The sequence below is a fragment of the Tamandua tetradactyla genome, chromosome 5 (genome assembly GCF_023851605.1).
Source record: "Tamandua tetradactyla isolate mTamTet1 chromosome 5, mTamTet1.pri, whole genome shotgun sequence".
Classification (NCBI taxonomy): domain Eukaryota; kingdom Metazoa; phylum Chordata; class Mammalia; order Pilosa; family Myrmecophagidae; genus Tamandua; species Tamandua tetradactyla.
Genome location: NC_135331.1, coordinates 116182979 through 116209815, shown reverse-complemented (window position 1 = coordinate 116209815; position 26837 = coordinate 116182979). Strand labels below are relative to the sequence as shown.

Genomic DNA, 26837 nt, shown 5'->3' with positions numbered 1-26837 from the left:
ATAATTGTTCACAGTGGTAAAATTATAGGTGGTTTTTTCTCACATTTTATATCATGTTTCCACACATATCAAACGTTACACTATTATGAGACATTTTTTAAGTTCAAACAAACTTTATACAGATGCCCCTACATTTTTTATTAACGACAGACATATCAAAAGGATCTTGTTTTGTTTTGCAGTTCCTTTTATCCCTCTAAACAGTGCTTTGCCAACAGTACATGCAGTGTGTACTGCTTAAGGTAAAGAATTCCTAGTCAACAAAATATCCCACATTCCCATTTGTTTCCATGCCAGGCAAAGCAGAAGAAAGAGCAGTGAAGCCTTTCTTTTTTTCCCACACAAACTATGCTTTCATCCACATAGTGTAAAAATATATATATTAGGTGCTAGATATTTGTACAAGACAAGAATTCAATCTAAAAATTAGAACTGCAAATAATTTAAATTTTCACACTTTTAATTGTGTTATTCACAAAGCTCATGACCCTGTAATATCTTCCTCATTTGAAACAACTTTCCTTATCAAATGAGTGTTTATGCCTAACATAAAGAGCTAATTATCACTTAAAATAATATTTTGTCATTTTAACATCATCTGTTAGTGCTCTTAGGGTTGAAAACTAAATCTGCTCTCAGCATTTTGTTGCAGAGTTTTGGAACCAGCTCCTTTAGAATGCTCTAACAGCTTGATGGCCTTGTCGGAGTTTTCAATATTTCTAAGTAGAGTCTCTAATCTTCTCTTAATTTTCTTCTGATCTTCAAGAGCACAGCCAATTACTATGGATTGAAATTTCTGATCAACGGGCCCAGGTGGCACCTCAGATGAACATGCACTGTACAGCGACATCAAATGACTTTTGGCATTTCCCAGATCATCCAGAAACTTATTGACCACCTCGTCGATAATCCTGGTGGCATGCTTTAGAGATTCTTGCTGCTGGGGGTTTCTAATTGTTTCTACTGAAACTTCAACGGTGAGAGTTCGTCCCATCAAACGATTTGCAGTTAGATTTAATTCTTCTCTTTCTCCTAAACAGAAAATTTTGAAATATCAGTCATTATGAGACATAAAGTTACCTATGTCAGGAACACTAAGATATTCATGTGTGTTTAGATTTATTATTTTCTGTAAGCACCTTTGCTATGAATTTTTTCAAGGTAAAAACTAAAACTATAGCATGTAAGATTAACTGATAAACTGTAATGGATTACAGAGAGATTTTGAAATCCCTTAAAGTCAATGCAGGGAATACCAGATGACTTCTCAAGTTATAATGTTTGCTAAAAGTTAGAGCTGTTACGTATTTGTAACTGGGATGAAGTTTTCAAGTCTTCATGCTGGTGAAAACTGTGGAGATCAGCTATCTTGGACTGCTCCATGAGGACTTCCATGTTTATCAGAATACATTGCCCTTATCTTAGCTGAAAAATAGCAAGATAGTGGAGAATAAGCTGGCCTCAGAAACTAGGCGCTGACTTCATCCCCTCGATGTAAATGTAAGTAGGCCAGTGGTGTAAGCCCTGGCCAGCACAAAGAAGCAATGATGGGAAAAGCAGCTCAGTTGGCATTTCATTATATACATGAAAAAGTCAGCAATCTTATGTTCATCCTGTTCTTAACTTCCTTCCCAATTCATTGATCTTTGGCCAGAAACAGTGAAGAGACAGACTTGATCATGACCCAGTAGTGGATGTGTAAAAAGTCTTGGTTGAGAGTTAAGACTGCATACTTAGTTCACCAGCTACCTGACTTCACTAGCTCATCCTGTGAAGCACCAAAGGAGCCAAAAATAGGAAGTTCAGTGCCACTGAAAAAAACCCACAAGTGACCTATTCCTCTGTTTTCTATTTTCATATGAAAATAATGGCTCTTTTATCTAAATTCATTTTTTTTTCTTTTTTGAATCATAATTTACCTCCTATTCTCTGAGTTTTCTCCCCTTCCTTTAGGCTATACCACCGTTCATCTCCTTTTGTCCTTACTTCTCTCTTTCCAATCTTTACTTTTTCCCTCTGCTTTTAAATGTCTTGAGTCTGGTAACTTGTAAAGAACTGAAGTTAGGAGTGTGAACACGAAGTAAAGCTCATGGCCTTGGCTTGGGGCCTACTCTTCCGGTGCTTGCAGGCCTTTTTCTATCACTTCCAACAATGTTCTGTGGTGGGGGTAGGGGAGTATACTGGAAGAATGATCTTTGGGTAGGCCGCTGTTGTAATAAATTGAGAGTTGCAGCTGCTATATGCAACTCACATTAAATGCTGAAGCCCAGTGTACTCATACAGGAAGTCAAGCCAAATTTGCCCCACACTTATCATAAACTTAACAGCACCTGAAATAAAAGACCCCTTTTTTGAAACGATTCTCACCATCACTGATCTGCCTCATGTCCTGGCTATTCTGGATGCTGTGGATCATCTCCAAGAGGATTTCTTTCTCTTGCTCAACAGCAGTTGCTGCTTCTCTCAAAGCCTCAACCCTATGAAATTTGGAAAAGAAAATAGTACATGAAAGATGTTCTTACTGCTAATTTTCCTCATGTCTGTATCACTCAATGTGACTTAAGTTTAAAGATCATTAGGAATACTTTTTCTTTCTTTTTTTTTTTTTTTTACGTGGGCAGGTATCGAAAATCGAATCCAGGTACCTGGCATGGCAGGCAAGAACCCTGCCACTGAGCCACCGTGGCCCATTTGGAATACTTTGCAAAAATTCTTTCTCCCTTTTATTTTTATTCTTTCATTTTTTAATTCTCTCTTATCCACTTATCCCAATCCCATTTTACTTCCCATTCACAGGACAAATCACTCTATTTAGTATTTATCCATTTCTATTCTTATAAAATCTGTCTTGTTTGTACATTCATATATTTCTAATTTATATCTCATCCTGTCTTTTTTCACTCAACATTATTTTAAGAACGATCCATGTTCCTAATATAAATCAAATTAGTAGCTTCTAATTGCTACATTATACTCTATTTGAATATCCATCTGATTTTACCTCTCCATGTTCCCATGATGGACATGCTGACTGCCCCAACACATCAACCACAAATCACACCACAAATCATGCTTCAAAGAATACATGTCCTCTTATGGACCTCAATGAGAATTTCCTTAGGATTTATACCCAGGGTAGACTACATTGCTGAGACACATGGAATGTATACCCCAAATCTGACTTATCTCTGATACCCTATTCTCCAGAATGTCTGTACCAGTCCACGCCCAGCAGCAAAGCATGAGAGTCCTCATATCCCCACATACTCAGCATTTTCCTAACTATCCATTGTCAGTCTAATAGGTATACAGTGATATGTCAGTATTTAATTTGCATTTCTTTCAGTACTGTTAATTTTGGACATCTTTTCATATCCTTGTTAGCCTGTAAGATTTCCTCTTTTTATAAATTGTTAGTTTTTGCCTATTTCATTTTTTCTTTTTAAAATAAGACTGTCCTCTTGATCTGCAAACTCTTTCTAATCAAGATATTAATCCCTTGTTGATTTCAGACATTGCAACTATCTTCTTCCATCCTACCGCGTAGAACTTTGTCTGAGATGGTCCTCATTGAACTGAGATCCTTATTTTGGTGTGATTGAATTTTTTTTTTTTTTTTTTTACTTTTTATTTTGAAATAATTTCAAACTTACAGGGCAGTAGCAAAAATAATTCAATACCCATTCAGAAAACTACAACATACCCACCCTCACATACCCAGTTCCACCAATTTTAGCATGTTACCATCTTTGCTGTTTCCCTCCCTCCTTCCCTTCCCTCTCTCTCCTGAACATCTGAGAGCAGGCTGCAACATCATACTCCCATATACATTTTTTGCAAACAAGGATATGTACCTTAAGTGTAGTTACCAAGTTCAAGAAATTTCAACATTCCAATTTTTTCTATGTCCCATAACGTCATTTTGAGCCTTTTCTCCTCCATTCTCAGATCCCACTCGGTATCATGCATTACATTTTACTGTCATTGTTTAGTCTCTCTTTTTTTTAGATTGTGTAAACATATATACAACATAAATTTTCCCATCCCAACTGCTCCCAAACATACCATTCAATGGAATTAATCACATCACAATGTTGTAGTACCCTCCCGCCATCCATTACTAGAACTTTCCCCTCACCCCAAACAAACCCTACTCATTTTGCGTTAACTGCCATTGCTCCTGCCCTTACCCATAGTAATGTGCACTCTACTTTCTGTCTCTTATGAGTTTGCATATTCTCTGATATTTTCTTTGTGGTTACATTTAACATCCTAAATCTATAACAGTCTCGTTTGTTTTGATACCAACCTAACTTGACTAGCATTCATAAACTATGTTCCTGTATCTCTCAGTCCCCCTACTTTATGTAGTTATTAGTTTATGCTTACGGATCTTTCCCCACCCTTAGGTTATAAGATATTCACCTACATTTTTGTCTATTAACTTTATAGTTTTACCTTACTTGTTTGTATCTAAATCCTTTACCCTTGAATATGATTAGGTAGGTTTTATTTTTCTTCAAACAGTGACCGACTTTCTCCAACATTATCTACCAAACAATTCATTTATCTCCCAATAGTCTATATGTTAAGCCTCTGAAATCACTATTCTATCCATTAGCCTATTTGATTGTTCTTGTACCAACATTGATTGTTTTAATAGTACCCTCGTAGCATGCCTTAATATTTGGTAGAGGAGGTTTCCTTCTTTAAGGATAATTCAGCCATTTATGGACATTTGTTCTTTCATTTAAACTCTAGAGTAACTTTACTGAGTTTCTCAAAAAATTGGGAGAAATCAAACATCTTTATAAAACTGTTATTCCATCAAGCGCATATGCCTCTCCATTTATTCAGATCCTCTTCTATGTTCTTTAGTAGACTTCTGAAGAATTCTTCATGGACTTGTGGACTCAGAAATACTCTATATTCTTTCAAATTTGGGTGCTATTGTGAATAATATATTTTTATTATCTATTTGGTTACTGCTAGTTAGAGAAACCCTAATTTTGTAGGTTCGTTTATAACTGGCAACCTGGATTTATTCTTGTTAATTTTAATTGTTTGTTGATTCTATTTGTTCTTCTAGGTTGATGATCATACCTGCAAAAAATGATAGTGTTTATCTTTTTCTTTCTAATCCTATTCTTATTTTTCTTTCCTTATAGCATTGACAGAGGTCCTCCAGAACTGTGTTAAACAGTGGTGGTAATGGGGCTATCTTTGTCTTTTCCGGAATTTAAAGGTAATGCTCCTGTAGTTTTTTGGTATAAAGCTCTGATCAAACTACAGAAGCACTACTTCTCCCGTTTCCCCATCTACATATACATTTGCACTCACTATACATGCACATGATCCTACCCAGTCACTAAATAACTAGGTAGTGGAATTATGAGAAAAAGAGAATAAAATATCTCATATATTTAAAGTACTCTATTTCCAGGGGCTTTCATGTTAGGATTACAGTAACTATATAAGTTGCCAACTTTTGCAAAATGAAGTAGTGATAGGCCCATCCTCAATATTCAAACGGTCCTAGAAATACAAGATCATAGTAGATCTAATCTTGATTCCTGCCTTAAAAGGGCACAAGAAAGAACTTCACCAACATTTTAGCACATATCTGTTCCACTCCTCACCCAACTACACATATGCTTTCCTTCATCCGTCACCCACCTGTTATACCCCAAAATAGCACTGACACTATAAAATCATAGGATCTTTAAAATACCAAATATATGTACAGCTTTGTGTTTATAAGAGCCAGTAAGCAAAGAGCTGGTAGGAATCTCATGTGGCAAAACTGGCTGGAAAACACATTACAAAACACGTCTATAAACTAGTTATAATGCATAAGGCTCACTTCCAGCACTATCATTATGTATTTACATGTTTTATATAAGCAAACGCTCAAACAGATAATTGAATGTTCTTCCAGAAATGAAGACTTCATTTACAATAGTAAGGTATAATAGCAAATTCATGGAACTGTTGAGAAAACGGATTAAAAGGAGAAATCCTAGGAAAAATAAATAAACCTGCCATTATAGAAGATATTTTGTCATTAAATGAGACTAAATATATAGAGAGAATTAGATGGAACTCTTTTTTTTTTTTTTTACATGGGCAGGCCTGGGAAATGAACCCGCATCTCCAGCATGGCAGGTACCACTGAGCCACCATTGCCTACCCTAGATGGAACATTTTTAAGTAAAAAAAACAATCTTTTAGATAACTTTTTATGTAAATCTTATGTAAACTTTTTTCATTCTTATAGCAAAGGTAAATGTCATTCCTCAGAATGTAAGATCTGAAGGTTTCTTCATACTTGCTAGCCATTTTCCTTGGAAATTCTCTCTAACTTGTTTACTGGGTGATCCTCTTTCAAAACTCAATCCCTCTTTGTTTTGTATATATGTTATATTTTACAATAAAAAAGTTTTTGTTTTTTTAAAAAAAGAAAAACTCAATCCCTTTGGCAAAAATTGTCTCCTTAACAACTTTCCCCTTTCTCTCCTTCAAGGCAATCAGTGCCTCCTTGGAAACTGTATACTTGTTCAGTGGATCAACCTTACCATATTATCAATTTTTATTTTAAAAAGCTGACCCTATATTTCTAGTAATATTTTTTCTAGTAATATTTGTACCTTTTATCAGCTATTGATATCCTCAAATTCAACTCATATATAAATCTCTTTTGTCTCTAACTTTTCCCATTAATTCTAGAAATTCTTAGCCATTAACTATTTGAATATTGCCTGTTTCCCATTCTATTATTTTTTTCTAGAACTCTGGTTAGACAAACGTTGGGCCACCTTACTTTGTCATTCATGTTTCTTAATATCTCTTCCACTTTTTCCATTAGTTTATTTTTGCTGCATTCTAGGTAAATTTGGATTTTACTTTCTAGTTCATATAGTCTCCTTTCAGCTGTGCCTACTCTATTGTTTAACTCAATTTTTTGTTATTTTTTTCATTTCTCAGTTTGGCTCCTTTTCTAATCTGCCTCTTCATTTTATCCCCTCTTTTTTTTGTTGTTCTTTGTTATTTGCGTTTTTTTTTTTTTTTAATTTAATTTGCTTTCTTTTTCTATTATTCTTTTCTTTTTTTACACTTTTTTTTTTGGTTTGTTTTCCCCAAACCCTTGTATCAAGGGCTGACTTTCAGTAGATCACAGTGAGGGAGCTGCTCTGCTACATACAAAATCCCAACCCAGAAGCAGGTCATCTACGAATGAACGTGTGGTGTATGATGGGTGAGAGGGCAGCCCTCTTACCAGCCATACACTGTTTCCCAGGATGAGGGTCTCTCCACACTGGAGATGCTGTACGTACAGCGGGGGACCAGCTATCCAAAGCCAACCAAAGCTCTGCAGCACTGCCATATCATTCCACCTGGGCAGAATTCTGACTTAGAGGCATTCAGGCATAATCCCACAGATGGTAGCTTTATCCCATTGGCTCCTCAGCCAATTCTTCATTTTTCAAAGTTACTTCCTTTTTATTTTTATTAAGGTTTTCAACTAATCTCTTTAAAAACAATTAAATGTACTTATTTCCTACATCTAATAATTCCAGTGTCTGAACTTTGGTTCTGCTGTTGTTTCTACTACTTAGTTCATAGCAGTTCAATTTCTAGTATGTTTAATGATTGTCTAAAGAGATAAGCTCATGGTTTTGGTGACTTAAGTTAATAACGCATTTGGATATGGGGGTACAGCCAACCATAACCATAGTCAGAAAATGATTTCATTTCCTCACCTAATTTCACATCAGAATTTCTCAACCTTAGCATACTATTCTTACTCTGCGCCTGGTAATTCTTGTGGTGGGGGCTATGCTGTGGATTGCAGGATGTTTAGCAGCACCCTTGCCTATACTGTTCCCTCTGCTCTACCTGACCCCTGCTGGCAATTGTGACAAGCAAAATGTCTCCACACACTGTCAAAAACTAGGGGGCCAAATCGCCCCCAGTTGAGAAACACTGCTTTTTCAATGCAGGATACAGGGCTGCTTGCTGTCAACAATTCACCCCTGGTGTTGGGTCTAATATTGTATAGATATTGGTATCAGAAAATTTAAACTACACTCATTGCTTATACTTCTCTTGGTGGAGAGGGGCAGTTCTGTTTTTACAAACAGATATTGGAGGTAACTGCACATCCAAACTGGGAAAGAACTTATCCTCACATCAAGGCTGGCCTAGGCTGTGCTCCTGGAAACCTCTATATGAAATCACAGCTAAACAGGCTTTGATAAAATGGAATTTTAGTCAGAATATTCGAATGAGGATAAAATTGGGACCCACATACCCTCAGCTAGTCAAATTGCTGGGAGACTTAGGAGAGGCACAAGGAGAACCAAGACCATGGCTCTTACAGCCAGTACAGTATGTAGTGGAAATTGCAATGGCTTTTCCACGAACCATTTAAACTTTGCTATCACAGTGTGATCTTGGGTAAACTTCCTTAGCCTCAATTTCCTCACCTATAAAATAGAGATAATAAGGAGATGGTGGTTGTGAGTGAATGAAATAAAGCAGGTAAAAAGTTTAACACAATGTCTGACATTGATAACATTTCTCTCATATATTTGTATAATGTGCCTAGAATTGGCACAGGCATACATTAGCTCCATGGCAGTTACTATACACTTAGTATTATGAACTCAGGCTTATTAATAACAGGAACTTATGCTTTTATAAAAATGAGGGAAAATGACATGCTCCCATCAAAAGAATTAATTTATAAAATATGTTCTTCAAATCATAGTCCTGTTTCCTATTCAGTATCACTATATCAAAAGAACTCTACAATGATATTTTAGGCAATTTAAGATTTCAAAAGGTTTTCCTAATCATCACCAGAAATATTAAATTCTATTCACTATAGAAACACTTTGGTGTCTTAAAAAAAAGAGTGGGATTTAGTGTTAGGACCTACTAATTAGCTGTATGGCCTTAGGCAAGCCACTTAATCCCTTTGAACTTCAGTTTCTTCATTTCTAAAAGTGATAATTATAACCTGTACCCTCCTGAAACCTCAGAGGTTTTTAGGTACAAATGACAATGTAAATGAAAATTGCTCTTTTAAATTATAGACTACTATACAATATTAATTATGAAACCCTCTTGTTTTGTGTCTACTGGGACATTGGCACACCCTAATGAGAAACTTTAAGCCAGACAAATGAGCCCCCTACCCCAAGTCTTTACTCCCTGGCTGCTGTTTAAGCCATTGCACATGCCTGATAGGAAGGGGAAAGGAGGCACAACATGATCAGTTTTGGAACATCTGTCAATAGCCAGTCTCCCAGTTCTGTCATTTTCCCCTCCCATTCTCCAAAACCCAACCCCAAACATCTTAATTCACCACCCATAGTATTCTAGGAGGCACCTATGTCTGGCATATAAGTGGGTGTTCAATATTTACAAAGTAAGGGCCAATTTAAATTGGAATTTATCTTTCAATAAACATAATATATTCATTCATATATCATTCCTACATTTTGAAATGTAACATATTTAACTTTAAGAAAATTCAGGCAATTTTGAAGTCCATTAATCTCTAGTGGTGTGACCTTAGGCAAGTCGTTTAACTTTTTAAGCTTTAAATTTCCATCTGCAGAATAAGTTCCACAAAGGTACAGAGCCTGGCATGAAACTCAGTGCTCATGAGATGAATAAAGTTAGCCTGTGTTTGTTTCTTAATAAGTAATTACAATTGCAATAACTTTAAAAAGCAACAATAAGTAAGGTATGTTAAGCTACTACCAAATGCAAAATTCAGAATGCTTAGAATTGGTTATGAAAAACAAAGAAGGAATGACCTCTTTAGGAGGAAAAGAATAAAGGAGATGGAATAAAAAAAGAAAAATTAGTGTCACGATAAAGTATTAGAAACAAATGGAAATCTTCAACAATTTGTAGAATGCTGCCAAAAACATTTTAAAGCTCTTTAAACATCATATACACCATTTCATACCAGGTAACGCATTTAGTATTAATCCTTTTTTTAGTTTCATATGGAAGAAGTTTCTTCCATTATCAACAAAACCAGCATAGTAGGGGAACAGTAAGTAAATGCATGCATCTAAGTATGAACCATAATTTTCACTCTACCTAATACACTGTTTTGTTAGTTATTTTTAATATGAAATTAAACTGTTACCAACAACATGAATTTCATGTTAGTTTCTTTTAAAAACTGATCCTTGAGGCATGATTCTAGTTTTTTTTTAATAGTGTAAGCTCTGGCTGGGATGTTGCCCATGGTTTCAATTAATGTTAATAGGATCAGTATTAGCATTTTTCTCTGTTTAGCTAACCTTCTAAAATACTTCTTAAGTTTTCAGTCAATATTTTTTCTTTTTTTTTCTAATTAGAGAAGTTGTTGAAAAATCATGTATAAAATGCAGAGTTCCTATATCCACCCTATAATTAACAGCTTGCATTAGCATGCTTGCATGGACCATTAGCATTGTTACAAATGATGACAATAACATTTTTTTATAATTGTACTATTAATTATAGTCTATGGTTTACATTAGGGTTCAGTTTGTGCTGTACAGTCGGTATTTTTTTAAAAGTAAGAAACAAAGCTTTAAAAGTTCGAAATTACTAGAAATGTCCTTGAAATAAACAGATGGATATTAATCAGTAATGTTTCCTCATAATTCAAGGTTAATTAAGCAAAGTAATTTAATCGCTTATGTGCAATAATTAGAATACATTTACATTACTCAAATATTTGACTATAATAATATTCAAAACCAGAAGCCTTCTTTAAAGAGGAGCACGTGAGTGCTTTTGTACCTACCCATATATGAAGCCTTACTTTAAGTTCGAGGGCAGTGACTCAGCTTGAAAGAATATGCAACACCCCTCTCATTCCTTTAAGAAAAATTCTTTCATTCTGAATTAGGGAGAGAGATTCCTGAAAACACCTGAAATCATGCCTACTTAATTTTAAAGGCTGCAAAAATGTGAGTTACTTTTTACACTGCTACATTAAAAAAAAAAATCAGAGGGACAAAAGAAGCAGAGGCACTGAACTCTAGTTTTGCTCCACTTTCTCTGAGGGGTTGAACAGGTCAGGTTTACTAGTTTTGTGGAAATACACATGGAATCATTACTTCTCTGTTGTTCCATTTGTCTCATTCTGAGCAGAATCCCAGAAATGGTTTCTGTGTTTGCCATCCACGAAATCGTGCATGGTGAATGTCTCCCGCTTCGACTCTTTTCTGGGTAGTAATAATAATAAATGCCTCAGTTCCTCAGTTGCTAAGAGAATACTGTGGTTATTAATGTACGTTTCTTGGCAAATGGATACCTCTTGCTTTGACATATTAATCAAGGGAGATAAAAACACACATGCAGTGCTTCTTAAACTTTATGGCTCACATATTTATTTATACGTGATAACTATTGAACAAAATTTGCGCACAATTTGGGTTCCTTACGTGCCTTCCTAAGATTTTCATCCAAGCACATCTGCATGTGATCGAAATTTAGAGACATAAACGTTTACAGGAAAGAAAAGAGCATTTCCAAAATTTATTCTAAATGATTTAGAAATTCTATACACACCTACCACTATGTGATTTAAAGAAATCTTGTAACAAGTAAAACAGAAAAACCGACTATGTTTACAAGCTTTCAGGCCACAGTGACTATCACCTTTCAAGACGGTGTCAACAGTGTCTTCTACGTAACTAGGTAAAAGAATGGCTGAGTACAGTACGCGCGGTCACAGAGAAAAGGAAGCTGTAGTGCCTCGATTCCACAAAATGCTCCCAGCTACTGTTCACCTCTCAGTCTTGCATCTGTTCTACTCTCTTCTCTAATCTTTGCTATAGGATGGATTCCTGGAGCTCACCACCACTCCTTCCTTTGCTCTGAAGCGTTTTAGAGCAAGGAAATTAATCACTTCACTTTGGGGGTGGGGGGGGGGAGAGACTGGAAACTGCTGCCTCCCTTAAAATGCACAATGGGAAAGGAGTAAAGTAACAAGCATCTGTGAAGACCATATATAGGCACAGAGAAGGTTCTAGAAATTCTGCGGACCCGAGGTTTCAGTCTGTAATCTCCAACAGTGTCACTGTAAGTTTTATCTTTTCTGATTTTTCTCCACTCCCAAACGAACAGGTCTGTGAATGACAATGTGACCACAGAGGTTTATCTTAAATCGATTCAGTTTTCTCTCAGAGAAGGAGAAGAAAATTCACAGAAACAAGTCTCAAGCAAGCACTTCTCTCGCAGCGCCTCAGCTGGCCTGCCCCGAAGCTGCGCGCAGGCTCGGACCCGCCGCTCGGCCTCCGCCCGCGAACCGCCTGCGCGGCCCCCAGGGCGCCCCCCGCCCGCGCGGCCCCACGCGCCGCCCTCACCTGAGCTCCAGCTGGTCCAGGCTCTCCAGCAGGCGGCTAGAGCGGTCGGCCATGGAGGAGGAGCGGCAGAAGCGCCCCTCGTTGGCTTTCGCGTTGATCTTCGCCTGAGCCATCTGAGACTCCGAAAGGGGCAGCCAAGAGGTCACCGGCCCTGGCAGCGGCGAGTCGAGTGTTCCCGCGGCCGCAAGCGTTGCCGTCACCGCGCGGGGCGCCCGCCTCCCTCTGACGCCCGCGGGGGGCGGCCCGGGAGGCTGTGCCGACACTGCCGCTGCCACCGCCGCGTGGCCGAGAGCAGGCGCCCCTCGGGGCTAGGGTCGGACGGGCCCGGGGCCTGGGTGGGGGCTGCGGCGGCTGGGGGCGGGGAGGACTTGCTAGCCACTGGGGCCTGAGGAGCAAAACCAAGCAGCTTCAGAAACACCTGAAGTGACGGACAGAGAAAGCGGGAAGGACCTAATGTGATCTGCTGGTTCTTCTCCCGGAACCCTGAAACAACCCGAAACCAGTGTGGAGACCACAAAACACCACCCCTCGGCCCCAGTAGTAAGCCCCGATTCTCCTTGCAGCCTGAAAGTACCCCTCTTCCGCCCCCGCAGCGTTCCTGGAAGCAGGCTGTGAATGTAGTGCTCAATGATGGCTTCATTTAGTTTCTCCCGGCAAGAACAAAAGTCCTCGGACATGAGCAGAAGGCACTGAGATACAACTCTGTCCTGTCACACCTCCGATTAGAATAAGCCTAAATACCAACAGTGAAGCTATAGAGAAAAAAAGAAAAGGCTACCACGCTTTTTTTCTGTCTAGCGGGATGTGGGACGTGTTAAAAGAAATAACAAAGTACAGTTACCATGGCTAAGAAATTTAAAATGGAGTCAGGAGCTCATTACGGAGCGTTACTCTTTTACAGGGCTCTGCCAGAGATCACGAACTGCCAAAGTATGCTAAACTTCAAGCAACTATGTTCTTCAAAATCCTAAGGACATCCAGACACATAAACCGAAAGATAAAGAACTCAGTAAACTATTAACCTGAAGGACATGTGGAGTATCCCAAATGTCCAACTACAAACAACTTATCTAATCTTTTCCTTTAAAAACCCTTGTCTGGAAATGCCAAGAGGGACACGATTTGGGTTGCTACCTAAATATATGCTCCCTGAATTGCAATTCTAATACCCCAAATAAACGCTTCTGTTGTCTCGCAACTTAATTTATTTCTTGGTTGACAGAAGCAAAGTGAATTTATACTTCATTTCTACCCATTCAATGAAGGGGTATTTAATGACTTTTTTTTCTCTTTATTCAAAAAAATTATTCCTTTGGGAATCTGAGTGAAATAATCGGTATTAACTAAAAAAGCCATTTCACATCCAAATATTTTAACTTAACAATAATGACAAGATTGGTAGGCTACTAGGTCAGACACCATAAAGATCAGGAAAAGATGGATAGGGTTAGGAATGCAAAGACATGTCTACTTAAAGGGAAAAAAATGTTTTGTTCCCATCTCAGTTTCATAAGCAAGGAATAAACATGTAGGAGGCACAGAAAATGAGTTTAAAGCTGAATTACAGACTTTAGAGGTCAAAGCCATTTAAACACATGAACAGAGCTGAGACCCTTAGGTCTGGATTCTAATTCTAATTTATTCTATATATTAATAAACTTCTGGTGTAGTGTATGATTTGATCTCAGTAATTTGGAATCCAAAGACATTTTTTTAAGGTTTGAAAGTCTATCAAGTAACTTATAATCGTTCTGGACTCTTTTTTTTCATATCCTAGATCCAATCCATTAGTAAAGTCCATCAGCTGTATCTTCGGAATACACCCAGATTCTTCTCCCCAACTTCACTGCCACTAATGTAGTCCAAGCATCATCAATTCTCACTTGGGTTACTGCAAAACCCTCCTATGTGATCTACCTGCTTCTACTCTTGCCTCACCTGTCTATCCTTAATACAGTAACTACAGTAATACTTTTAAATAAGGCTGATCACACTTATTCTCAAAAACCTTCTATTGCTCATCTCAGAGTACAAGTCCTTAGAAAGACCTCGACCCTAAATGTGCAGCTCCCTTTATTTCTCTGACCTCATCTCTTATTACTCTCCTAGCTTACCCTGCTTCAGCCACACTAGCTTTCTTGCTATCCTATGAATATGCCAAAGTCATGTCTAGGCCTTTTCACTTAGTTCCTTCTACCTGGAACACTCTTCCTTATGTATATTTGCATGATTCGGTCCTCACTTTGTTCAGGACTTTGCTCACATTTCCCTATCTGTGAGCTCATTTCTGATCATCCTATTAAAAATAGCAAGCCTCCTACACACCAACCCCTATACTACCCACCATCCTTTCTTTCCCTTCTTTATTTTCCTTCATTACATGTATCACCATCAGATATACTTTTTTAATTGCTTATTATCTATGACTCTATCAAACCTCCTCTCCCCAATGTGCACTCCACAGAGGGGGCTCTGTTTTGCTCACTGGTATATCCCAAGTGCTTAGAATAGTTCCTGACACATAAATAATAAATAAATAAATAAATAAATACTTCATGAATGATGAAATGAAAAAAAAGCATTTTTGATAATAACCCATAAAACTTTCTGTAAGGTAATCCATTGATTATACCTTCTTCTTGGGTCTAAGTTAATTGCAAATTATGATGTAATTTTTAAATGATTTTTAATTGCTTAACAAGTAGAAATACAATTGGTGACAATTATTGATTAAAACTTGAAACACCACAATTACATTTTCTTTAGGATCATGATGAATATCCCCTTCTTGTCATATCAAAAGCTTGTTATTCTCTGCCATACACACCACAAAGCTTCTGAATAATCAGTGTACATCACACCCATGTGTGGAACCACTGGAAAAGAGGTGCTGCCTCCTATTGCTCCACATCTGCTTTAACCACTCTTCTTCCTGTAATGTCCCTTCTGTTCCTCACTATTTAGCAAGCTCCTGAAGATATCTTGATGATACAACCCATTGACTACCTCTAAAGACTTGGTTGACAACTTTAACTTACAAATTAAAAGCATGATGTGGTCATTTTGGAAAGATGATTGGTAAATTCTCATCCTATATGTCTTAAAAATACAAGCAGGGAAGAACAAAATTGACATCTTAAAAAACACTGGTTTCCAGTGTGGACTGAAAAGACAAGAGCAATTAAAGCATCAGTAATCCCATTTCACAATAAAATATCCAGTGTCGCAGAGAAAGAACAAAATGCTAGCTGTGGCATTTTTTCATCTTAAGAAAGCTTTAGATTTATAGAAATATTTTAAAATTTGGTGAGAAATTACTACTCAAAACTTTTAGGGGTAGGACATTTCTGGTCAAAAAACACGAAACATATACACAAATAGAGGTATGGCAAGCTCTTCATAGTCTTCTACTTATGTAATGTGTTCTACTATTTATAATGGGGCTTCAACATTGAAAACTTAAATATATAATATCAAATGTAGGAAACTGAGATTAATCCAATGAATAATTCAAATGAAAATACTTCCATATGTAATAAAAAATTTAAAGGGTAAGGAATATTCCTGAGTAGACTTCATTATTTTTGAAGAATAAAAAGTTTACACAGCTATGTAAAAAGAAAAAGGACTAAGATTATTAAAAATAAATTTAATTTTATGCAAATATTTTAGCATTCCTTTTAAACAACAGATCATAGAAGTCATATAAAAGTTTAAGCAGGTAAAAGGAATGGAAAAGGCTGCCTTTTAATTATCGCAAAAAAAAATTAGTTACGTTTTTTCATCCCAGCAATGTGTTATATCTAATTAAAGCAGAAATATACACTTCAGTAAAACTCACAAAAAACACTGCTGGTAAAAATTTTAATCTGTTTCCATGATCAGTTTTCATTACTCTTTTCTAATAACCACAAAGATATGAAAGATATATCACATGAGAAGTAGAATTTACAGGAAATCTGAGCTATAGCAACTTATTTATATTCATTTTCACTCCTAAAAAAATAAAACTAGAATCATCTGTACAGTACAAAAAAAATTAAAGACTAATGATATTTGGGAAACATACAGACCATAACCAAGAGCTTTCCTTTCTTTTTTTTAAGAATCCTTTTAATCTAAATATAGGCATTCAAAATTAACTGGGAAACTGTAATTTTTATATTAGATTACATGATTTTTATCTGTTAGCACAGTATTCTGTGCTTTCTGTATATCTGTGTACAACTACACACAAACAGAAAGAAAATATCAGATTTTGAACATGTGAATGCAAAAGCATGTTCTCAAATACACTTGTGCTAGTAGATTTCTTGTCTCTTTTAGAAAACAAACTCAAGAATTCATTATCCTGAGAGTATCTTCAAGGCCACTTGATGTTGTGTGGTAATATCTTTAATTACATTTCCTCAAGACTTCTTCTAATAGCTTCTTCTAATTCCACATCTGCATTAAAAAACATACAGAATTTTAAGCTTAGGACATAAAACTAATCAACATGTGCTTTACATGTAAGTCTCATCAACCACTTTCATATTTTCAGGAAAGAAAGGTAAACCAAAAGGGAAAAATTTAGGATAACTTGGCAGTTTCTCCATCATAATGCTTGAAAATTTTGAAATATGAGAATCTGGATATAATTTCAAACTAAACTTTAGTACATATGAACTTAATGTACTAAAGAACTTGAAGTTATTTCCATTCAAGGATGTAGAATGTGAAAAAGAACTTAGAATTTCCAGTAGGTAATGTTAAAATCAGTGTCACTTATTTTCAAAAAGACTTGAGGTAATGTACATAAGACCTGAAACAGAAATAGAGAAGCAAAACTTCAAAATCCCACAGGCTATTAAAATTTTAGCTTTACGTTTTCATTTACAAAAAATGAAACGCATAGTTACATAATAGTCACCTGAGAAGCATATGATACACACACACACACACACACACACACACAGAGAATTAATTTAACAAATGTTTATTGAATGCAGGCTGTATGCCAGGAAAAGGGATACAATGGTGAATAAGATGAAGACATTTTTGGGTTTATAGGTCTTTTTCCATCTCCTCCCTTGGAATGATGCTGAAGCCCAGGAGGGTGGAATCAGGTGTAAATTTCTTCACTGGCTTCTCACATCAGATTTATTTCCTATCTGGTTCTTATCAAGGGCAGTCTCTCAGAGCCTTGCTGGCTCACAGATACCAGTGATCCTCCAAGATGCACGTGTACCTTCCTCTGAGCTGGTGGACTGATATTATGTTGTCTGTACTTTAACAGACCACAACTATACATACTTGTATAATACTAGTAAATACTAGCATAACATAGGCATTAAGTTTACACTACATTCTAGATTCTAGGGTCAGTGAGTTGCTCTAAAGTGAATTTAAAAGGAAGAGGAAGTGCAAAGAAAAACCAAGACACTCTTAGCAATGAAGAGCAAGTGACAAGATTTGTATAATATATGGAAATTTATTATAAGGTTATGGAAATTAAGAGTATGGTACTCTAGTGATAAGAATAAAGAGATAAACAGACCAGCAGAACAGAATACAAAATACAGATTCAGATGCATGCATATTTTAACATTTGATTTATGACAAAGTTAATACTGTTGAACAGTGGGAAACGATGTTCTTTTTAATAAGTGGTGGTGGGTCAACTTATAGGCCACATGGGAAAAAAATAAAAGTTATTATCAAAAATAAATTTCAGATTTACTGTATATCTAAAGTGAAAGGGAAAACAAAGATTCTAGAAGATAATATAGGTGACTATTTCCATGACCTCATTGTAGGGGAAGAGTGTTAAACAAGAATATTATAGAATATTATTTCCAAATGATATTATGGAAGAGACCGATTACGGGGACTACATTTAAATTGCTTTTATCCACCATGTTGCACAGTCAACAAACAAAAAGCCATGTCACAGAGTAGAAGAAAAGACTTGCAATACATGGAACTTATACAGAAATATTTTCAATTAAAAAAAAATGAGAAAAAGCCAAGAGATAAATGTCAAGAAATTTAAAAAGAATTCATGAAAGATTATGTCAAAATATCGTACAATAACTTTTATATGATTCATCTAGAATAGGCAAACTTAAAGAGACAGAGAGCAGAAAAGAAATTACCAGGGAAGGGAGGAGAGGGGAAAAGGAAGTGATTACCTAAATGGTACAGGGTATTTTAATGGGGTGAGGAAAAAGTATTGAAACTAGAGAGAGCTGGTGGTAGCACAATATTATGAATCATAAAATACCACTGAACTGTATATTTAAAATGACAAATTGTATATTAAGTGAATTTTATCTAAATTAAAAAAGAAAATGGCCAATAAACAGTATTTATAAGAAAGATATAAATTAAAATCATAAAGAAATATCAGTAAATACCTCTCAGACAAGCTAAAATAAAAAAGATGAGTGATTTCAATGGTTGGTGAGGATGTAGATCAGTGGAAACTCATATAATGTACTAGAAGGAATGAAAATTGGCACAACTAGCCATTATCTATTAAAGCTGAACATAAGCAATTACACTTCTAGGATATATAGTCTCAGAAGTATAGACATATGGGCACCAAGAGACATGTATGAAAATGCTCACTGTACCATTAAAAAATGTTGAAAAGTCAAAAACTATAAAGAATCCAAATGTCTGTCAATAATAAAATAAATTGTGGTGAATGCAGAGAATAGACTATTACATGGATCTTGGAAATTAACAAATCAAAGCTACAAACTAGGTATGACATGGATGACTCTCTAAAGGAATGTTGACGAAAGAAATCAGATACAAAAGAATACACCCCATACATAAACTACTTTATGTCGCTATTTATGTTTAATTAAAATGAAATAAAATTAAAAATTCAGTTTCTTAGTCACACCAGCTACATTTGAAGGCCTAAATAGGCACATGTGCCTACAGTACCTGGAAGATAGTGCAGATATAGAATATTTCTAGCATCAAAGAAAGTTCTATTACTAATTAGTGGTCTATATGATTTCATTTAGATAAGTTCAAAATCAGAACTACTAAACTATAGTGTTTCAAGTCATGATAGTGGTTACCTTTGGGAAGGAGGACAGGTGAAATAACTGGAAGAGGGCATGAGGGGGACTTCTATATAGCATTGTAATCCTTTTATCTTTAACTTTAGAGATGGTTATCTGCTTTGTGAGATATTTTATGTTTATGTATGCATTAGCTATAATGTATGCACACATACACATACACACAGAAACAAACAATGGAGATTGACAACATTTAAGTCAGGGGAAGCGAGGATCAGAATTGAAGTATCTAAGGTTTTTTTTACTGCTCCAAAGAGTTAGATGACACATATGCATACTTCAGTCTTTAAGTTATATATGGGCATACCTTGGAGACATTGCGGGTTTAATTCCAGACCACCACAATAAATTAAATATGGCAATAAAGCAGGTCAAGTGAATTTTGTGGTTTCCCAGTACATACAAAACTTATGTATACTGTAGTCTACTGAGCGTGCAATAGCATTATATCTAAAAAACCACATACATACCTTAATTTAAAAATATACTTTTGCTAAAAAATAATGCTAACCATCATCTGAGCCTTTGGCAAATAGTCATCTTTTTGCTGATGTAGTAATCTTCTTGCTTGGCTATTGATGGCTGTTGAGTGATTAAGGTGGTGGCTGCTGAAGGCTTGGCAATTTCTTAAAATAAGACAACAATGAAGTACGCCACAACAAATAAGTGTTCCTTTCATGAAAGAGTTCTCTGTAACATGTGATACTGTTTGGTAGCATTTTACCCACAGCAGAATTTCTTTCAAAATCGGAGTCAATCCTCTCAAACCTTGCCACCACTTTATTAACTAAGTTTACAGAATATTCTAAATTCTTTGTTGTCATTCCAACATCCTGATCAGGTATAGATTCCATCTTTAGAAACTATTTTCTTTGCTCATTCATCAGAAGCAACTCATCTATTCAAGTTTTATTGGAAGATTGCAGCAACTAAGTCACATCTTTAGCTTTCACTTCTAATTCTAGTTCTCGTACTATTTTCACCACATCTGCAACTACTTCCTCCACTAAGGTCATGAACCCCTCAAAATCATCTACAAGTGTTAGAATCAACGTCTTTCAAACTCCTGTTGATGTTGCTATTTTGACTTCCTCCCAAGAATCACAAATGTTCTTATGGCATCTAAGATGGAGAACCCTTTACAGAAGATTTTCAATTTACTTTGCCAGATCCATCAGAGGAATCACTATCTATGGCAGCTACAGCCTTATGAATTAAGTCTTAGATTAAGACTTGAAATTACTCCTTGATCCATGGGCTGCAGAATGGATGTTGTGTTAGCAGACAAGAAAACATTATTCTTATTGTACATCTCCATTAGAGCTCTTGGTTGAGCAAGTACATTATTGACGAGCAGTAACATTTTGAAAGGAATCTTCTTTTTCTGAGAATTAGGTCCTGGTGGGCTTAAAATATTTAGTAAATATGTTATAATAGATGTGCTGTGGCCCAGGCTTTGCTATTTCATTTACAGAGCACATGCAGGGTAGATTTAGCATGATTCTTAAGGGCCCTAGGATTTTCAGAAAGGTAATGAGCATTGGCCTCAACCTAAAAGTCACCAGCTACATTAGCCCTAACAAGAAAATGAGGCTGTCCTTGGAAGCTCTGAAGCCAGACATTTACTTCTCTTCTCTAACCATGAAAGTCCTAGGTGGCATCTTCTTCCAATAGAAGGCTGTTTTGTCTACATTAAAAATCTGTTGTTAAAACAAATAAAAAAAAAATTTGTTGTTTAGTATGGCCACCTTTATCAATTATCAAGCTAGATCTAACTCGCTGTAGCTTCCACATTAGCACTTGCTGCTTAACCTTGCATTTTTATGTTATGGAGATGGCTTCCTTCATTAACCTCACGAACCAACTTCTGCTAGCTTCAAACTTTTCTTCTGCAGTTTCCTCACCTCTTTAACGTTCACAGAATTAAAGAAAGTTAGGGCCGTGCTCTGGATTAAGCTTTGATTTAAGGGACTCTTGTGGCTGATTTGATCTATCCAGTACACTAAAACTTTGTCCATATTAGCAATAAGGCTGTTTGGCTTTCTTAACATTTGTGAGCACTGGAGTAGTACTTTTCATTTCTTTCAAGAACTTTTCCTTTGCATTCACAACTTGGCTAACTATTTGGCACAAGAGGCCTAGTCTTCGGCCTATTTTGGCTTTCAACATACCTTTCTCACCAAGCTTAATCATTTCTAACTTTTGATTTAAAGTGAGAGATGTGAAATTCTTTCTTTCACTTGAACACTTAGAGGCCACTGTAGGGTTATTAATTGGTTTAATTTCAATATTGTTGTGTCTCAGGGAATAGGGACACCAGAGGAGAGGGAGAGAGATAGAGAGATAGCAGGTTGGTGGAGCAGTCAGAACACATAAAATAATATTTATCAATTAAGTTTGCCATCTTATATGGGTGTGGTTTGTGGCACATGAAAACAATTATAATAGTTTTATGTCAAAGATCCCTGATCACAGACTACTGTGACAGGTATAATAATAATGCAAAAGTTTGAAATATTGTCAGAATTACCAAAATGTGACACAGAGACATGAAGTGAGCATATGCTGCTGGAAAAATGGTACCAACAGACTTGCTAGATGCAGGAGTGCCACAAACCTTCAATTTGTAAAAATGCAGTCATCTGCAAAGCACAATAAAGCTAAGTGCAATAAAATGGAGGAATGTCTATATAGGCGGTAAAATACCAAGGTAATGACAAAATAGAAGAAAAGTATAAAACTTTAAACATTTTTTAAAAAGAAGCTAAGCATAACATCAGAAAAAAATATGTATCACTATCTACAGTAAGCTTATATAAACTAAATCTGCTAGTAAAAAGACTGGAAACAAAAAGCAAAAACCAAATGTATGGTTCCACTTCCAGTAATGATGGAGTAGTCTATATCGGATCAACACTTTCATAGTTAAAAATGATAAATTCTATTAAAAAATATTTTAAAGCAGCTATTTTAAGGTACAGGAGAGCAACCCCAAACAGGGAGAAACAGGAGGGGAGCTGATCGTTAAAAGAAGGGAACTGCTCAAGGTTTAACTTTCAGCATTGTATTTTTTCACCTCAGGGTACTGTCTAACTCCTATGGAGCAAAATGACTAGACTTAACCTAGAAAGCTAAACCCTCACTGGCTTGAGGAGTCAGAGGACAAAGTTTGGGTCTACGAGAGATTCTGGAAAATGGGATTGGGGGTAAATAGTGTCAGGATATCCCAGAAGAAGAGAGGAAAGCAACAGAAGGGAGGGGGACTCCAAATCTACAAATCGCACAAATTGTCAGTTGATCTCTAAGCTATGTATACAATGGAAAGGCTCCAAGATGTTCAACAATTCTAAGCAAAAGCATCAGGTGGAAAGCTGAAAGAAATGAGCAATTTTAGCTGTTTCCCACTGCAGGAATAGACAGAGTTTGGAGTTTGAATCTAGAAAGTTAACTGCTTGCAAGGAAAATATTTAAAAACAACGTTCTTCACATGAAGATAACAAAACCCAGAGAATCCACAACATGTATCTACAAAATCCAGTTACTAGACACATGAAGAAACAAGAATATATGACACAACAAAAGGAAAGTAGTCAGTAGAAACTGACTCGAAGATAATCAAGTTGTTGGACTCAGAAAAGGACTCGTAAAAAGCTATTATAAATATTTCCAGGATTAACAGAAAATATGTTTATAATGAATGGATTGAAAATCTCAACAGAGAAAATAAACACCATAAAAAATAATTAAATGGAAATTCTAGAAGGGAAAAATATAATAAAATATAATACTTGAAATTGAAAATTCACTGGATGAACTTAAGATTGGAGGTAGAAGAAAAAAAGAATGGAAGAAAATTAACAAGCCCATGGATTTATTTACTCAAATTTTCTAACATATGTGAAAGTGGAATTCCAAAAGGAAAGGTGAGAGACAAAAATGGGACAAAAACTCCTGAAGAAATAATGGCTAAAAGTTTCCAAAATTTGGTGAAAAATATAAATGCACAGGTCCAAGGAACTAAGCAAACTCTGGGCAGGATAAATACAAAGACAACCACACCTAGGCACATCATATAAAACTGCTGGAAACCAAAAACAAAGAAGGAAAACTTGAAAATAGCAAAGGGAAAAATTATGTATTCCATATAGAAGAACAATGATACAAGTGATAATAACTTAACAGAAATAATGGAGAAGACAATGAACTATATCTTGAAAATGCTGAAAGAAAAAGAAATAACAGTCAACTAGAACTCTAAAGCCAGAGAAAATAGCCCTTAAAAATAAAGGAAAATTAAAGACATTTTTAGATAAATAAAAACTACCAGCATATCGGCAGTATAAAAAACTGAAAGGAAGTTCTTCAGGCTGAGAAAAAATAAAAACACCAAATGACAATTCTATTCTATTAGAAAGACAGAAGATAACCAGAAATGGTAACCATGTGGGTAAATATATAAAAAACTATATATTTTTCCTCTTCTTTCTTTAAACTTTATAGGTCTGTTTAAACTAAAAAAAAAGTTCTCAGGATATATAGCAAATGTAGATGCAATACATATGACAACTAAAGTATAAAGAATTAGGGAAAGGAAGTAAACCGAACATAGTGTTGGATGAAGTAGGATATATAACTATATACTGTAAAAAGTAGAAAATATATATTGTAATCTTTACAGCAACCATAAAAAACAATGCAAAGAGCACCATTGGCTAACATGTCAACAGCTAAATTAAAATATTAAGTAAATATAATAAAATATTAATCCAAAAGAAGGTAAGAAATGAAGAACTAAGAATCAAAAGAGAGGGGACAAAGAGAAAACAAAATGGTAGACATAAATACAACTATATATGTAATTACGTTAAATGTTAATGGATTAAATAATCCAATTAAGAGGTAGAAACTGTTAGATTAGATTAAAAAGTAAGACACAACCATATGGTAACTATCTGTAACAGATGCACTCCATATAAAGACAGATTGAAAGTAAAAGGACTGGAAAAGACATACAATCTGAACATAAAATATAAAAAAGCTGGAGTGATTATACTGATATCAGACAAAATAGATTTCATTATTAACAATATATTACCAGAGACTGAGTACATTTCACAATGATTAAAGGGTCAATTCATTAGGAAGACACACCAGAAATATATACAATTAAAAGTAGAACTTCAAAATACAAAAGCATAAACTGACTTAATTAAAGAGAAAAAAATAAATCCACAATCATTGATGGAGAGTTTATCATCCCTCTTACAGTAATTGATAGGTCAACTTAATAAAAACAAATCACTAAGAATAAAGAACATTTGATGATATTATCAACCACCTTGTGCCAGTGACATTTATAGAATATTTTACCCAGAAAACACATTTTTTTCAGGTGGACATGGACACCACCAAGAAAGACCATGTGCTGGACCACAAAATGAGTCTCAGCAAAATTCAAAAGACTGAAATTTTACAGAGTATGTTCTCTGATCACAAAAGAATTCAATTAGAAATGAATAACAAAAGATAGTCTTTATTTAGAAATTAAACACATTTCTAAAGAACCAAAAAGCCAAAAAGTCAAAAGCCATAAAGGAAATGAGAAGGAAATTAGAAAACATTTCAAACTGATTAATAACAAGACCATAAGACGAGAGATTTGTGGGACACAGCAAAAATAGTGCTTAGAGCAAGGGTTGGCAAATTACAACCTGAGGGCCAAATCCAGTCCACTGCCTGTTTTTGTATATGAAGTTTTATTTGAACATATCTCTTCTCATTCATTTACCTATTATCTATGGCTGGTTATATGCTTTAATACCAAAGTTACGTAATTATAACAGATACCATAGGGCCTGCAAAGCCTAAAATATTCATTTCCTGGTCCTTTAAAGAAAAAGCTGGTTGAGCCTGTCTCAGAGGGAAATGCATAGCTTTAAATGTTTATGTTAGAAAACAAGACAAGTTTTAAGTTAACAGTCTTATGACCTATCTTAAGAACTTAAAGATGAGGAAATAAATTCAAAGAAGGAAGGAAATACTAAGGGCAAGAGCAGATATCAATGAAATTGAAAACAACCAACAGAGAAAATATCACAGCTAAAAAAACTTTTATCTTTGAAACTATCAAATAAACTGATAAAATCCTACTAGCTAGACTGATTGAGAAAGAGAGAGAAAACCAGTATTAATAATACCAGGAACAAATTAGGACATATCACCCCAAATTCTACAGAAATAAAAATTATGACAATGTAATATTATGAATGGCTTGATACTATTTTTGACAATTTGGGGAAAAAGAACAAATTTCTCGAAAAACGAATTTATCAAAAGTGACACATGAGACTGAGAATCTCAATATCTCAGTATCTATTTTATTTTATCTTTTTTGCATGGGGAGGCACCAGGAATCAAACCTGGGTCGCCAGCATAGCAGGCAAGAACTCAGCCATTGAGCCACCATCGCACTGCCCATCAGTATATATTTTAGAAAATGAATTTTTTATCAAAAACCTTTCTACTGAGAAAACTCCAGGCCCAGATAATTTCACCAGTGAATTCTATGAAGCATTTAAGAAAGAAATAAAATCAATCTTGCATTTTAACTTTTGAGAAAAGCCCACTATATAATATTTACCAGAGAGGTATCTAAAATGTAATATGGAAGATTAAATATTAAAAGGTAGGGAAAAAATATGGCAAATACTAACCAAAGAAAAGCTAGTATTTCCCCAATAGCATCAGGTTAAATAGACACACATTGAAAAAGCATTATCCTGGATAATGACACAGTTAAAAGTTCAAATTAATATAAAACATAAATAAGTATGAACTTATAACACCCAAAAACCTCCAAATATATAAAGCAAGCAAGTACATACCTTTCACAATTATTAATGCATCAAGTAAACAATAAATTTTTAAGATACAGAATTGAACAATGAACAAAACATAATTTGTCTATAAACCCTGTACACCAAAAATTAAAGAACATGTATTTTTCTAAATGTAAATGGAATAGTTAAAAAACAATGACAATAGATGACATATCTCACAAAGAATACAGGCTATATTCTCTGACTACTAAGCAATTAAGTTGGTAGTCAATAGAAAACAAAAATTAAGTATGTCTGAAATTTAGAAATCATACTTTTAACAACTTGGGTCAAGGAAGAAATAATGAAAAATGTAAAAATACCCACAATTGAGCTGGAGATTTATTACTTACTAATTTATTATTATGAACTCTGATTCTAAGACTTTTCATCCCAGATACTTTGATTTGAGGTCTAATCAAACATCCTAGGGTTAAAGTAGAATGGCTTACCTCTCAGCGTTCATGAGTTACCCCTCCTCTTCCATGAAGCCT

The 26837-nt window shown here is 35.4% G+C and overlaps 2 protein-coding genes across 4 annotated transcripts in view; both read right to left on the bottom strand.

Moving 5' to 3' along the window:
• Window positions 1-442: 442 nt before the first annotated feature.
• Window positions 443-12583, bottom strand: BAG2 (BAG cochaperone 2). The gene is made up of 3 exons (XM_077162163.1): window positions 12384-12583; window positions 2368-2477; window positions 443-1032 (listed from the first exon to the last, which is right to left on the bottom strand). Exons 1-3 carry the CDS (start codon window positions 12494-12496, stop codon window positions 611-613), a joined length of 645 nt encoding a protein of 214 aa, XP_077018278.1. The 5' UTR covers window positions 12497-12583; the 3' UTR covers window positions 443-610.
• A 2442-nt stretch (window positions 12584-15025) lies between these two features.
• ZNF451 (zinc finger protein 451) overlaps window positions 15026-26837 on the bottom strand; it is a 142552-nt gene continuing 130740 nt past the window's right edge. The window contains exons 15-16 of one of the 3 annotated variants that reach the window (XM_077162156.1): window positions 26796-26835; window positions 15026-16829 (exon numbers count right to left, since the gene is read on the bottom strand). In XM_077162156.1, coding sequence (XP_077018271.1) covers window positions 26813-26835 — 23 coding nt within the window. In that variant the 3' untranslated portion in view covers window positions 15026-16829; window positions 26796-26812. The other 2 variants (XM_077162157.1, XM_077162155.1) reach the window with 2 other exon arrangements.